General features: G+C 36.5%; 1 protein-coding gene and 1 long non-coding RNA gene across 10 annotated transcripts in view; one reads left to right on the forward strand and one right to left on the reverse strand.

Moving 5' to 3' along the window:
- Positions 1-3,839, forward strand: part of HMGCLL1 (3-hydroxy-3-methylglutaryl-CoA lyase like 1) — a 205,610-nt gene extending 201,771 nt beyond the window's left edge. For all 7 annotated transcript variants that reach the window (XM_072832550.1, XM_072832544.1, XM_072832545.1 and 4 more), the window contains one exon: positions 2,529-3,839. In XM_072832550.1, coding sequence (XP_072688651.1) covers positions 2,529-2,639 — 111 coding nt within the window. In that variant the 3' untranslated portion in view covers positions 2,640-3,839. The remainder of the gene's footprint in view (positions 1-2,528) is intronic.
- Positions 1-13,729, reverse strand: part of LOC140636835 (uncharacterized) — a 161,334-nt gene that overhangs the window by 139,396 nt on the left and 8,209 nt on the right. For all 3 annotated transcript variants that reach the window (XR_012034065.1, XR_012034064.1, XR_012034066.1), the window contains exon 2: positions 426-597. This is a non-coding gene — a long non-coding RNA (uncharacterized lncRNA). The remainder of the gene's footprint in view (positions 1-425; positions 598-13,729) is intronic.

Genomic DNA, 13,729 nt, shown 5'->3' on the forward strand with positions numbered 1-13,729 from the left:
ATGGCAGCTATGCCCATTACATAGAGATGCTCAATGGCATTCACCGGGGGATGGGTATCACTCGGGATAAACATTAAAAGCTATTGCCTGTCTTTCCTGGTTAGGAATAACTAATTATTTCATTTACAAAGTAGCTTAATCATTTCTGGTAGAAATGTATGGCTACGACAAAAACTGAGACAAATTAGATCTTTCCTTGGAGATTTAGAGGACTGAATTGAACCTAGCCATGCTTTGATGCCTATTATATATCGGGTCATGTTCTAGAACTTGAGGGCTGAAATGCAAATAAGCCATGGCTTTACTCCTAAGAATTCAAAATTTAAATAGAAAGAAGAGCCTAATTCAACCAGTTTCACAGGCTAACAAGCCAAGATTCTTTGTAGAATCCAGTGCTATTATGGTTTCTGTGCCGTATCACTTACCAAGAGCCACTCATTTGACTTATATTTTGGTTGTTTGTTCTTTAATACCCTTGTTGTAGCTATGTCAGCGCAATTCCTTAGTTCCTTCTGAGGTATTCATCTTCCACACTGGTATGCAGACTTCAGACTTGCCTTTAAATTCGTCTTCCATGCTACCACAAGAGGATTTCATCTAAAAATACAAATATGAATATGCCTTGTTTCTGCTTGGATTCTCATTTCCTGAAAAGCAAAGCTGTGTTCTGTCATCTAATATGGCCTATTCATGCCTTTTCAGGGTATCTCTGCCTGTCATTCTACAGATATAGCATGGCATTCTTCAGGTGTTTTGTATCATTCTTCTGCCTACCGAACCCCCTCGGTCCCCCTTCTCAATGACTCATACTGCCCATATAAGACTCGGGTCAGAATTTACCCTTCCTGACACACTCCTCTCTGCTTTCTTTTCCTCAGTGGATTGATTGTCTCATCCTGTGCCCTCATAATCACCTGGGTATATCTCTTTCAGTGACTTTAATTACAATACAAGACGCCCTATCAACAGGCATCCATATTGCTTATTTGACACTAAACAGCCTGAGAACAGAAACTTTATTCTACATGGGGTTCCTGAAACCCCAGAGCATATCACAGTACATGAGACATATTTAAGCACCCGATAACTGATTCAGTAATAAATGCAATGCTATTTTATGATGATATCTGTTAGGTAAAATGATAGAGAAAGGCCAAAATGAAATTTTTGGAGAAAGTGTCAGCAAATTCCAATGCATACTTATTATCAATGGAATTCTTGGAAAGCACAAAACCCTGGTGACTAATATCTTTCTATAATCCTTTGCTGGGTGTAATTCAAAAATTAGAGACACATGTAGCTAATTATTCACAATACTTAAATAGCACTCCATTTAGGATGTCAACTAAAATGTGTCTAACATATTCTACCCTAAACCCATGCACAGGACAAAACAAGTTATCTGGAACGAAAGCAAATGTTGGTACCTTAAGAACAACTTTATAGCAAAAAGACAATGAGAATCATTTATAAGTATCACTTTACAAAATTATTTTCTTGACCATTCTCAAGAAGAGAGAAGTGAACTACAATGGAAACATTGCTTTAAAGTTTCTAGATAGAGTTGACTGTATTAAAATGATGCTCTCCTTATGGTCATTGTTATGAAAAGGTCCTGTGTTTGCATTTGTCTTTAAGAAAATGACAGACTTACATAAATACTAAGAACTACTTAATAGCAAGGAAACCTGAGTCTGTTCAATTTTAAGTCCACATTGTTTCTAGTCCATGTTAAGGGAAGACATAGAAGTTTATGAAATGCTACCTGAGGGCAAATCTCTGGGTAATCCACCTAATGCTCTGCCTCCCCTATATTGACAGCTGAGGTGCTGGGTGGGGACCTTTTGTTACACCAAGCCCAGGAGATGAGGAGCATGCCCCGAATTTGGCCCTCAAACCCAACCGCCTATCTGTCATTCATGGATTTACCTAAGCTTTTCTTGATCCTGTTTATGCTTTCAGACAGTACAACTTCTCAACCAAACAAGTTCCAGATGTGTACTAAATACTACTTCATTTTATTTGACCTACAACTACTACCTTCAATATCGTACCAATAGTGTTTCTGAATACTGTTAAAATTATACATTTACTTTTCCTGTATTTCTCATAGTTTTATCAAGTTGTTTCTTTATATAGTAAAAGTGTTTTTTCTTAAGCCCTTATCTATGAACAACTCTAAACCATTCTGATTGTAACTGCCCTCCACTGGCATTTTGTAGATTGTTTCTAATTTTGTCATTGCCCTTTCTAGAATGTAGATACCACCATGAATTACATTGAGTTTTTTCAGGTATGGCTAGCCTATGATTTTTATATAAGAATCAGATTCAAGATATGCTCTAATAAAACATAAAACTCTAAAATGCTTCTTATGTGATTCATGAAGAGACAAATGTTACCCTCATGTCAACAATAATCAACATTTTTTATTTCAAATTATTAATTGACTACTAATAACATGAAAACAAATCTGTTTTGTCTTCTTTTTCCCTAATCTACCTGGTATCCCTTCTTTCCCTTACTAGGGTGTGAATCTTTACAAAGTGATGGAAGCTGGTGACTTTATTTGCAAAGCTGTGAATAAAACCACAAATTCTAAAGTAGCACAAGCCTCCTTCAATGCTCGACTTGAATGAACTTGTGACTTAAAGCTGAGAAGACCCATTTCAGCTACAGATACTCATCTGAAAATCATTACTGTCAACTTTTTCTGAAATGTGAAGTAATAGACAAGCGTGGGAAAAAATATTTTAAAGAGTATTGCTAGATAGATTACAAAATCAGTGGAATGCAATACCAATCATTGGTAAACTGCAAACTGAAGCTAAATAAGATGATTTGTAGACATGCTTTTGAACTTGGAGAAAAGTCTACTCTTTTGCTCTTATAGAAATAACTTTTTAATTTAGTAGATGTGAAAATTGACTTCAGATTTCCCTAAGTATCAAATGCTGTGTTAATACTTAATCAAGCTGGCTTAGCACAGTATACATATTGTCAGTAGTTTATGAGCTCCTGCATAGTGCACAAAGTGTGTGGCCTTGATATTATGCATTATGCCTCTGGATCTCAACTTTCCATTTGCCAAGTCAGTTAAATTATGGACCAAGCGCCAAATCTCCATCTGACCGTACATAATTTTTAGCAATAGAACTTTTATATTTCTAGTATGGCTAACATCTGTTAACTATTTCAATGACTTTATCTTGTTCCAAGAGGCTGTGGTCAATGGCAAGTTGCCATATCCTGGAAACATTACGACCTCCCATGTTTGTTATATGCATCCAGTTTACCATACTTTCTCTTTCATCAGTTTTAGTAAAAACCAGGATGATATTATTCAAATATCAAAAAATATAAGGTTTTTCATTTCATGTCTCAGTTGTAATGATAAGAATAGATTGATACATATATTATAATCCACTTCGGTAATTTTCAGATCAAATCCAAATTGCTGAAGGAAAGATCACCATGATCCTAAGAATATTAAGGCAGTTTTTATTTCATGAAAAAAAAAAAAAAACTATTTTCCTTTGATTAAATCACATCATTTTTTTGGTTGACTTTATGGCTATTTTTAATGTTGAAATGACTGAAATTTTATCTCTTGTAATAGAAAGCATTGCCAGAAATAACAAAAATTAATATATCAAAGTTGAGAAGAGGAGCTGGAAGACTGTTAAGAAAAAACATTTCTGTAACCTATGCAAATCATAAGGGGACAGAATTATTAAATGTGGGTCTGAACCATCAGTTCTATTATTTATGTAGACTTCTCCAGTAATATTTGGTGATCTTATCTTTGAATAAATTTGAATATAACTTGAAATATGAAAGTGAGCATTGTGGACTTTGTATTAAATATTCATCACAACTATTGAAATAAGAAATTCCAGAAAATATGAGAAGCATTGATTACAACTAAGTTAACTTTAAAGATAGTCATAATAATCACAAGGGAAGCATATTGGTAATTGACCAAACCACACTAAATTCCCACAAAAGAGGCTAACTCATCAGGTTGTGATGGGTGTTAGAACAGGAGCTTATTATCCTAAGTACTAAGTCTTTGCATTTGGGTTAGTATTGGTTGGGGGGTGGGAATAATACGGAGAGGAAACAAAATCACAGCTCGTTATGGATCTACCTGTTATATTCTCTTGTGGGTCTTTCTTCAAAAGAACACAGCCCTGTGCACTGTAGCAGTAATGGGACACCTGCCCCAGTGTGCACAGCAGGATATGTTCCCCATCTTCAGAGGAGACTAAGTTTTCCTCTCTTAGGGACCTGTGGGGTTCTTAGTTTGAGTTTCTGGAAAAGGATCTGTTGGTGCAAACTGCTTATAGGAACAGCCAGGATTTGCTGTTTTGAAATATAAACCATGGACTCTTCAGAAGGCAGAGCAAGTAATCAGAAACTCTAGGTGCAGCTTAGCACACACTTACGCAGCACACATCTTACTCTACAGATTCGTTTTTGAGAATACCTCAATGTTTCCTATTCACATTCACCACAAGAAAGTTCATGTTTTAGTTATATGTTATCCTTTCCCCACCCAAACCATCTAAATCTTTCTGCTACATTGGAGTTTTATTTCTGGTTTTGCAGGAAAAAAAAATCACTTAAGCACATAAAACAGCCTGAAATCCATAGGCAGAGAATCCCCCCAAAATCCACATTTCAACTAACCAGGAAACCTTGGAATCACTATAGGACTGACCCACCCAACAAACCCACATATAAACCCATACTAGAGTTAGCCTTGGGGAAAGGCTTAAGATGGCAAAGCAATTATGACCTTTACTGAAGTACTTATCTAAACAATCTTCTATGGCATCTTCCCTTAAAGAAAATATACTGTGTTCTGGAATATGTGACATTTTATCACATATATATGCTGATGACCTATTATAGATGAAAACTAAGCTGGAGTCCTCTGAAAACTACAGATTTTCTAAGTTCCAGATCCATGAAATTCACAAAGCCAATAAATGGTAACTAGGACTTTCTGAGAAAATGCAGGATGCCCTTTTATGTTATTCTGATTACTATAACATTTACTTCCTTTTTAGCTGCACTTATATAGCTATTCATTACTATATATGTGCATTCTAAGCCTCCAAAATGATCAACTCCAGATATGAGAATGACAGGTTATACAACATTGAGTAAGTTGGCCGCAAATATCATCACTATCAAAATTGTCAAGAAGAAATAAAATGAAGGCCGGGGCACTAGGCAGAAATTGAATTGAAATAACAGACATGTGAAGAATTGCTCTGAATACCAATAACCATTTGCAAATTGCTCTTGTGGGCTAGAAGATGTAAGTTTTGTATCATGTAGGGCAGACCAGAAGTTAAAAGAACAGTATTGGAGACAGAAAAAAGAGAGGAAGAGACTGGACAAGGAGGGAGGCAGGGAAAAGAGGTTCAGGAATGGAGGATGGTGGGGGAGAAAGAAAGGTGGGAGAAAAGGGCAGAGAGAGGGGTGAGAGGCTATCGCCTGCCTTGAGCAGCTCCAAAGGCAGGCACATTCTGCTATTGTGGAGTCTATCAGCTGGGCTGCTATAAGTTGCACATAAAAAGCCTTAACTCGGGATGCCTCAGTGGCTCAGTGGTTGAGCATTTGCCTTTGACTCAGGGCGTGATCCTGGGGTCTCGGGATCGAGTCCCACATCAGGCTCCTGCCTGCTTCTCCCTCTGTCTCTCTCTTTTTTGGTCTCTCATGAATGAATAAATAAATAAAATCTTTTTTTTAAAGCCTTAACTTGATAGGCCTAAGCAACAAACTTCTCTTCAATATTTCAGAAATACTGCTTTTCCATCGTCACTTAGTTCAGTTGCTCAATTATGTTACAAGTGACAAGATTCTTCCCACTGTCCTTTTTTGGGGGGAGGTCTTTGAATATTAGCTCATTGGCAGGCTCCCACTCCCCAGGATCACAAACGGGTCAGTGCACCTCACAGCCTCACATTCCACACAGTGCCCAGCAGCTGTGGAGGTTTTTATTCCAAGTGTCTTAAAAAAAAAAAAAAATCAATGAATATTTTCCCACCGCCATCCCAAACTTCTCATGTTTCATTGAGAAGATCGTTATATGCTCCTTCCTTAAATGGTAACATAAGAGAGGAATAAACCAGTAGAACAGACCAACTAAGGTTATGGGTGACCTTCAACAGATCAGTGTAACAGTGGAGAAAAAACCTGATGGGAGTACATTTTATGGTGAGATGGTGGGGGAACTGAGGCAGAGGAGTTAACCCTAAGGAAGTACCATATTTAGCTTCTCTGAGACAGGAGCAAAGGATGGAAACAGAAGAAGTTTTGAAGTTGACAGGTATGGGTTTTAAGGGCAAAGTAGATAATCCTGGTCATCTTTTTTCCAGGAATATAGGAAGTGAGGTCTTCAGTCATTAGTTCAGGGTGGAGTGAAGGCTTGAGAAGAATGGTATAGCTTGAAACCCACCTAGAGCTGATTAGAATTTATCTTACTCCAGCCAACTTTTCCAGGAACTGTTGTGAGCTAAAATTAAGTGTATATATCTTTACCACTCTGTTTGACCTCCCACCTACTGAAAGCACTTCTTGGTTTCTAGGGACCACACTATGTATGTCCCACCACCTCTCTGGTCCCATGTTCTATCTCTAATTTTTTAGTCTCCTCTTTCTCTCCTTTTTGTTTAATTATAGACTCACAAATACAAATTTGCCTATATCTCTACCAGTCAAAATGTATACCACAGCCAGCAGTATTACCATTGCTTGGAACCTTTTTAGAAATTCAGTATCTCAGGCTCCATCCCAGGCCAAAATCCTCAAAGAACTCATATGCTTGCTAAAGTTCGAGAAGCACTTGCCTATTTGATACTTCTTCTTGGGTGTCTAATGGGTACCTGAAGCTTTGTGCATTCAAAATACCTGTACCAGTTACCCCTCATGCATTGTGCTGTAGCCCAATGTCTTTGCTCTTCAAACAACCCCAATCCAGACCCACCTCAGCTCCCATACCTTAATTATTTTCTCTGCCTGTAATGTTTTCCCTGGATCTTAGCCTGGCTCCTTCTTGTCATTCAGGTTCATCATAGATATCACTTCCTTAGTAAGTCTTTGTGGCCACCCCAGTCTAAAGAAAGGCCCCAGTAACTTTCTCTCATTTTGTTTAATTCTTATTATAGAATTTTTAACTCTTTGTATATTTAGTTGTTTATTGTCTTTCTTTCCCCCACAAAATATATGCCCCATGAGAACAATGGCTTTACTACACTTTAATTTACTTCCTTAGTGCTCAGAACATAATGCTCAGCTTCTGGCATAATAGCTGTCTAGTAAATGTTACTGAGAAGGAAAAATAAAAATAGAAATGAAATTAAATCAGACATTTGGGAACTTAAGGAAGGAAATAATTCTACTTGAACTCTGTCTTTTAAATATATTTCTTAATTTTATCCTTAGCCCTCATTCTTTAGGATTTATCTTTAAAGTAGTTTGACAGCAAAGCTTATCGAAAATCCTTCAAATCTATGTTGAATGACTGAACTCAAGAGTGGATACATATATACACCAAAAAGATTAAGAAATGTTAGAGTAACTAGTTTGTCAGATAAACAAATATTTTTTAAACAGTAATTAAACCATCAAAATTAGTACAAAAGTGATAATATTAAAAAAAACCTTCCTGACATGGAAGAAAGGCATTAGCTACCTTAAGAAGTGCTTATAATTCCTCTTTACATCTCTGTACCCCCATATTGTACACATTCACACAGTCTCCTGCATGCACATAAGACCATTCCATTTGAGCCAGTAAGCTCAGTTTCATCATCTAAACTTTCTAGAACCTATTTCTTTTCCTATCCAAGGAATCATAACAGCACTGCCTATTTACAAGACCACTGTAATACATCATCAAGGAGAAAGCCTGTTATGCCAGCTGTCATTTGTGTGATTAAGAGACATAGAAGTTTCATAATAATTTGATATCATACTCATTAACTCAGTATTTCTTCAGTAGTTCCCATTTATAGGTATTTCATAATCCAGTCTCAGCATGGATATAACCTTCAATTGTCTATGGCTGACACATAAACTTATTCTCTGTGGCCTCCATTTAGGCTACACATTTGATCCATCAATGGAGGGAGGATGGGAGTGGGGTGTGGATAATCATACTGATGCCTGAACTTCACCTCCAAAGATTGACTTTTTTGAGGTAGAGTAGAATATTAAGTACCAGGTTTGATTGAGTTTGTTTTGTTCTTAATGTATACAAAGCAGTCTCATGTGAAGCCAGAGTTGAAATCTCTATTCTAATATTGTGGTTTTCAAAATGTGGTTTCAGGGGGCACCTGGGTGGCTCAGTCGGTTCAATGTCCGACTCTTGACTTTGGCTCAGTTCATGATCTCAGGATTGTGAGATCAAGCCCTATGCTAGGCTCCATGTTCACTGGGGAATCTGCTTGAAGATTTCTCTCCCTTTCCTGCCCCTCTACCAACTGACACTCACTCTTAAATTTAAAAAAAAAAAAATCTTAAAAATAAAATATGGTTCCAGGACAAGCAACACAGCTTGCTTTTTTTCTTAGAAGCTTTATTCAGATAAACCTGGGTCATTTGGCAGTCAGCTCACAAAATCTGGATCATTAATGTGTTTATAATCACATGAGGGACAGCAATATAATACCAATTTGTTAGAACGCGATTGGAATTTAACAGAAATGCAAATTCTTGGGCCCAAAGCCAGATCTACTGAATCAGAAGCTCTGGGTTGAGGCCCTGAGGCCCAGCAATCTGTGTTTTTACAGGCTCTCCATGGGATTCTCAGGTACACTAAAGCTTGAGAACATTGCTCTAGAGTGAATTTCTTTCCAAAACAGTGATTTACCACCTTTGTAATTAAGGGAGATAAATGGGCCCGAGTCAGTTTATTACATGTTCCACATTCATACAACAAAACATTCTTTCAAACTAACACTCATATGATCTAAACAGCCCTACCACTTCGCATTTCCAATGTGAAAAAAGTCTTATAAAGGATAAGCAAAATATGCAAAAAAAAAAAAAAAGTCAATATTGCCTGTTACATTCCTCTGCTTGACTATATCCCAGCTCCATAAGATGCAAGCACCATGTGAATAGAGTCATCAGAATTTCTCCAGGAGACCTGGATCTGAGATAAACCGGTTTTCTCTATGTGGTATTCTTCAAGCTTATTAGTATAAAAATAAATTAAAGTGAGTATTAGGGAGCACTTGGGATAGTTATAAAGGAAGACTAGAAATAATGCCTCAATTGAGGGAAGAAGACAGTGTCACCAAACTACTTGCCCAAGGAGAGAGAAGGTATAATGAACTTACTGCATATCCATCAGTCTTGAGTCTTTTCTGGCACCATCTGGTCTATTACTCAATGGTGATACAACCTTGGTCAGTTTACCTAATACCTTTAAACTTGAAACCTCAGTTCCTTCACCTGTAAAACTTCAATAGTAGTCCTTGTTTATAGATCTCTTGGATTTTATAAAATACTTACAAGTGTTTGGCAAAGTGCTGGACACTTAATAGTCAATAAATGTTAACTATTGTCAGTTTTACTATCCCTTTCTATGGAACTGCACTGGAATAGAACTCCTCCTCCATTATGAGTTGTTTAGCTCTAAGGCTCTTATAAAAGATCACCCTTCATCCTATTCCATGTAAAGCATGCATTGTCTTGAAGAGCTTGCCATGAGCCCAGAAGAAATGGCTCACCATCAAACCTCAGAACTGTGTAATCTTAATTGACAGTCTTATGCTTTAGGTATTATGCTGCATCATCGACCCATGCATTCTGAATTGATTACCTTCTATATTTCCCATAACTATAGTTTCTATAAGAACTTAAGCATGAGATGTTTACTGTGTAAACTAATTTAATGAGTAAATCTGTTTGAAAAGTATCACAATAGGTTCAGTATCCCTGCAGGCATCACCTAACAGCAGGAATTTTCTGCCTGCCCTAGTTGAGCCATTGCATCAAGCTTATGTGGCATATGGAAGGGCTTATACTTTCCTAGGAATCGAGAAGAAGTATCTCAGAACTTCTGAAAACTGTCTTACCTGAACATTACTATCTCTAGCTAAGTCTTTAAGGCCCCTGTCATTGATAAAGTTAACCAATACATCACAGGTTAGCCAGACCATTACCCTGAAGCATCTGAATCTTGAAAAGATGCTCCCCAATCAGGATTTTGCAGTGGCCTATCTGTATATGAATGCCAATGTATTGGATTGTTGGGCAGACAATCAGGAAGCATTCTACAAGGCCTGCAGCATTGTTAGAAAACACTGTTTACTCTTCCTAGGAGCTTCATCTAAGTGCAACTGGATCATCTGGGAGTCAGCTGACAAAAATCAACATTCTGAATGTGTGTATATGCTAAAGAAGAAGGGAATAATTGAAATTGAAATACCAAGAACTTTTTTTTTTTTTTGGAGAGTAGTAAATTGAAAATATTTAGATTGTTAGATTTTGTTACTAAAAAACAATGTAGGCCCCCGAAAAAACTTATCTTCTCATTTTAAAACGTTGCAAAATGACTGTTTTAGTGTACCTAACAATCTCAAAACTTTTCTTTTTGGAATGCATTTGTTAAAAACATAAAAATCTTATAAGTATGCATAACGACATTAGAAAAACAGCAATATTTTACTGAATTTCGAAAAAACTTTTCTACAGAACTGTTATATGGGATTTAAAACTTAAGTCATAGTTTTGTAATCATAGCCCCCAATTTACTTCTATTTAGATTAATTTATCTTTGGTAGCTTTCTTCTCCAACAGCTTTATTGACATATTATTGACATACAACGTTGTATAAGTTTAAGGTATACAATGTATTGATTTACACTGTGTAAATTTAGATATTACACAATGATTACTAGCACAGTAGTTAGCTAACACATTAATCACATCACATAATTACCAATACTCCACTGTGATAAGACTATTTAGAAGTTATTCTCTTAGCAACTGTCAAATATAATATACAGTATTATTAACCATAATCATCATACTAGAATGGTGTTTACCAGGGGCTAGGGTTGAAGAAAATGGGCAAGTTTTGGTGAAAGAGTACAAAGTTCTAGTTATCAAATGACCATGCTCCAAGGATCTACTGTCTGGCTTTTTTTTTTTTTTTTCTTTTTTCTTTACTAAGTCTGTAAACTCAGGTATCTTTCACATTTGTGTAAAGAAAAGCCTATCTATAGACCTGTCTTTAAACAAAAGACAAAAAATAAAATAAACAAAAAATAATATGTCTTGGGTTTGGCATCTCTAAAGGCCTTCACAGATGTTGAGGATCAGAGGAGTTTAGGTTAGAATTATAGGCAGTAAGAAGGGAGAATTATGTGATGACAAATGTTAGAAGCATGTGTGGGGGTAGATGTGTTTTTTAAGGGGTTTATACATACATGTAAAGGATGGTGGACAACACAGACATTGCTATACTCCTAGTCTGCTTCTCCTCCTGGTATTTTAGCACTTGGATGAGTAGAAGCTATTCTCTGGACCCAGTGGACTCTAACAGTACACCATCATCATTAAATATTTTGTGTGTATAGGAAAGATTGTCCTTCAAATTGGCATTTAGGGAAGCCATGCATTCATGTCAATGATACTACCTTTTAGAATTAGATTGCATTGTGTCTTTTCCATACAAAAACAAAACAAAACAAAAAAAAACCCTAAAATTTCACTGATGTAGTCACATTGTCTCTTTATTATGCTAATATTAAGATAATATTCACCATATTATTTTACCTTTTGCTAATAGTTAACATAATACCAATCCAACCACCCACATTATTCACTAAGCCTATCCAAAAGATATTCAGTTATTTCTAAAACTTGACACAAGAGGTATTTTCAATTTTCTAGTTAATTCACAAGAGTGCAAAAAATTTTCTAAAACCATTTCAGTGAGCCATAAACACATTAGCATCATTGGCAGAATATTTGAATAGGTGCCTAGAGTTGCAAGTCAGCAGTTTTGAAGGGGTATCATCTATTTCTATCTTTACATTGTTTGTTTTAGAAAAGTAATTTTTTATGTCTCATAACTTGTATATAATATCATTTACCTAGATGAATTAGGGACAGGCTGTTAAAGATACAGGACTTTCCCAGGTGAGTGAAAATTTCCATGTTATATCCTAACTACCTAAAGAATCAAATTTCTGTAGGAAATAATTAGCACTCAGTATTTATTTCTCCTCCAGTTTTAAAAACTCCTCACAACAAACACGACCATTCTCAAAATGGATTTTCATCTACTATTCAAGTTTACCTTTGTTATCCTCTACTACTTTACACAGTCTCCATTCAAATGCCCTCAAAACCAAACTACCCCCCAACGTCCTGCCTTTCCTTATGCTCCTTGGCCTCTGCTATCTTCTCTCTTGGGTAGCTGCTCTTCATCCAGCATATTCCCACTGGAACTTGTTTATACTTGATCACTCTTCAGTGTAATTATTTGCTATGTACCCATCTGATGGGACTATGAACTTCTGAAATCAAAGTCTGTATCATATATACTTTTATAGCCCCTGTGACTCATGATATCTAACACATTATAGAACCTCATGAGTATATGTTGCATGAACAAATGAATTGACATACTTTTACCTTAATATGGGGGCCTTATTATAAACTTCATTTATTTCTTTTAGTTCATTAGTTAACAGTCTCAGTTGCTATTAAGATATATAGGGTAAAGTATAAGCCCTGCCCTCAGTATCCCAAGACTGTGTTGTTTTGGGAAACTATGCCTTTATCTTCCTAATTTGGCAGAGCTCTTACTCTTATCTCACCTCTTGGCATTTTCTATTCCACCTACTATTTAAAAATCCCTGAAGATGGAGAAGCTCAGCAGAATCTCAGAAGCCAAGATATATTTAATGTTTGGAACACTTTTCCTAGAAATGCCTCACATACACGTTAGTATGGTGTTAATGAAAAGTATAGGTTCTCTTGTGGGTTAAAAAAAAAAACGGGCATTTGGTGGCTCGGTCAGTTAAGTGGCCAACTCTTGATTTTGGCCTGAGGTCAGGATCTTAGGGTCATGGGATCAGGGCCCATGTCAGATTCTGTGCTGAGCATGGAGCCTACTTGGGTTGTCTCTCTCCCCCTCTGCTCCTTCCCCTACTCACTCAACTCTCAAACAAAAACAGAAAGAAAGAAAAGAAAGGAAAAGAAAAGAAAAGAAAAGAAAAGAAAAGAAAAGAAAAGAAAAGAAAAGAAAAAGAAAAGAAAAGAAAAGAAGAAAGAAAGAAACAGAGGAATACATTAGTGACCTGGAGGATAGAGTAATGGAAAGCAACCATGCTGAACAGAGGATAGACCAACAAATACTGCATATGGAGAACAGACTTAGAGACATCAAGCTTAGTAACATTCATATTATAGGGATCCCAGAAGGAGCAGAGAAAGGGGCACAGAAAATATATTTGAAGAAATAAGAGCTGAAAACTTCCCTAATCTGAAGAGGGAAACAGAGATCCAGATTCAGGAGGCACAGAGATTCCCTAACAAGTTCAACCCAAGGAGGTCCACACCAAGACGTAAAATGGCAAAAAATAGTACTAAAGAATTTTAAAGGTTGTGAGAAGACATCTACATATGAAGGAAACCCCATAAGATAATAAAGTGATTTTTCAGCAGAAACTTTGCAGTTCAGAGAAGAGTG

This window comes from Canis lupus, chromosome 7 (assembly GCF_048164855.1).
Source record: "Canis lupus baileyi chromosome 7, mCanLup2.hap1, whole genome shotgun sequence".
In the NCBI taxonomy this organism is placed as follows: domain Eukaryota; kingdom Metazoa; phylum Chordata; class Mammalia; order Carnivora; family Canidae; genus Canis; species Canis lupus.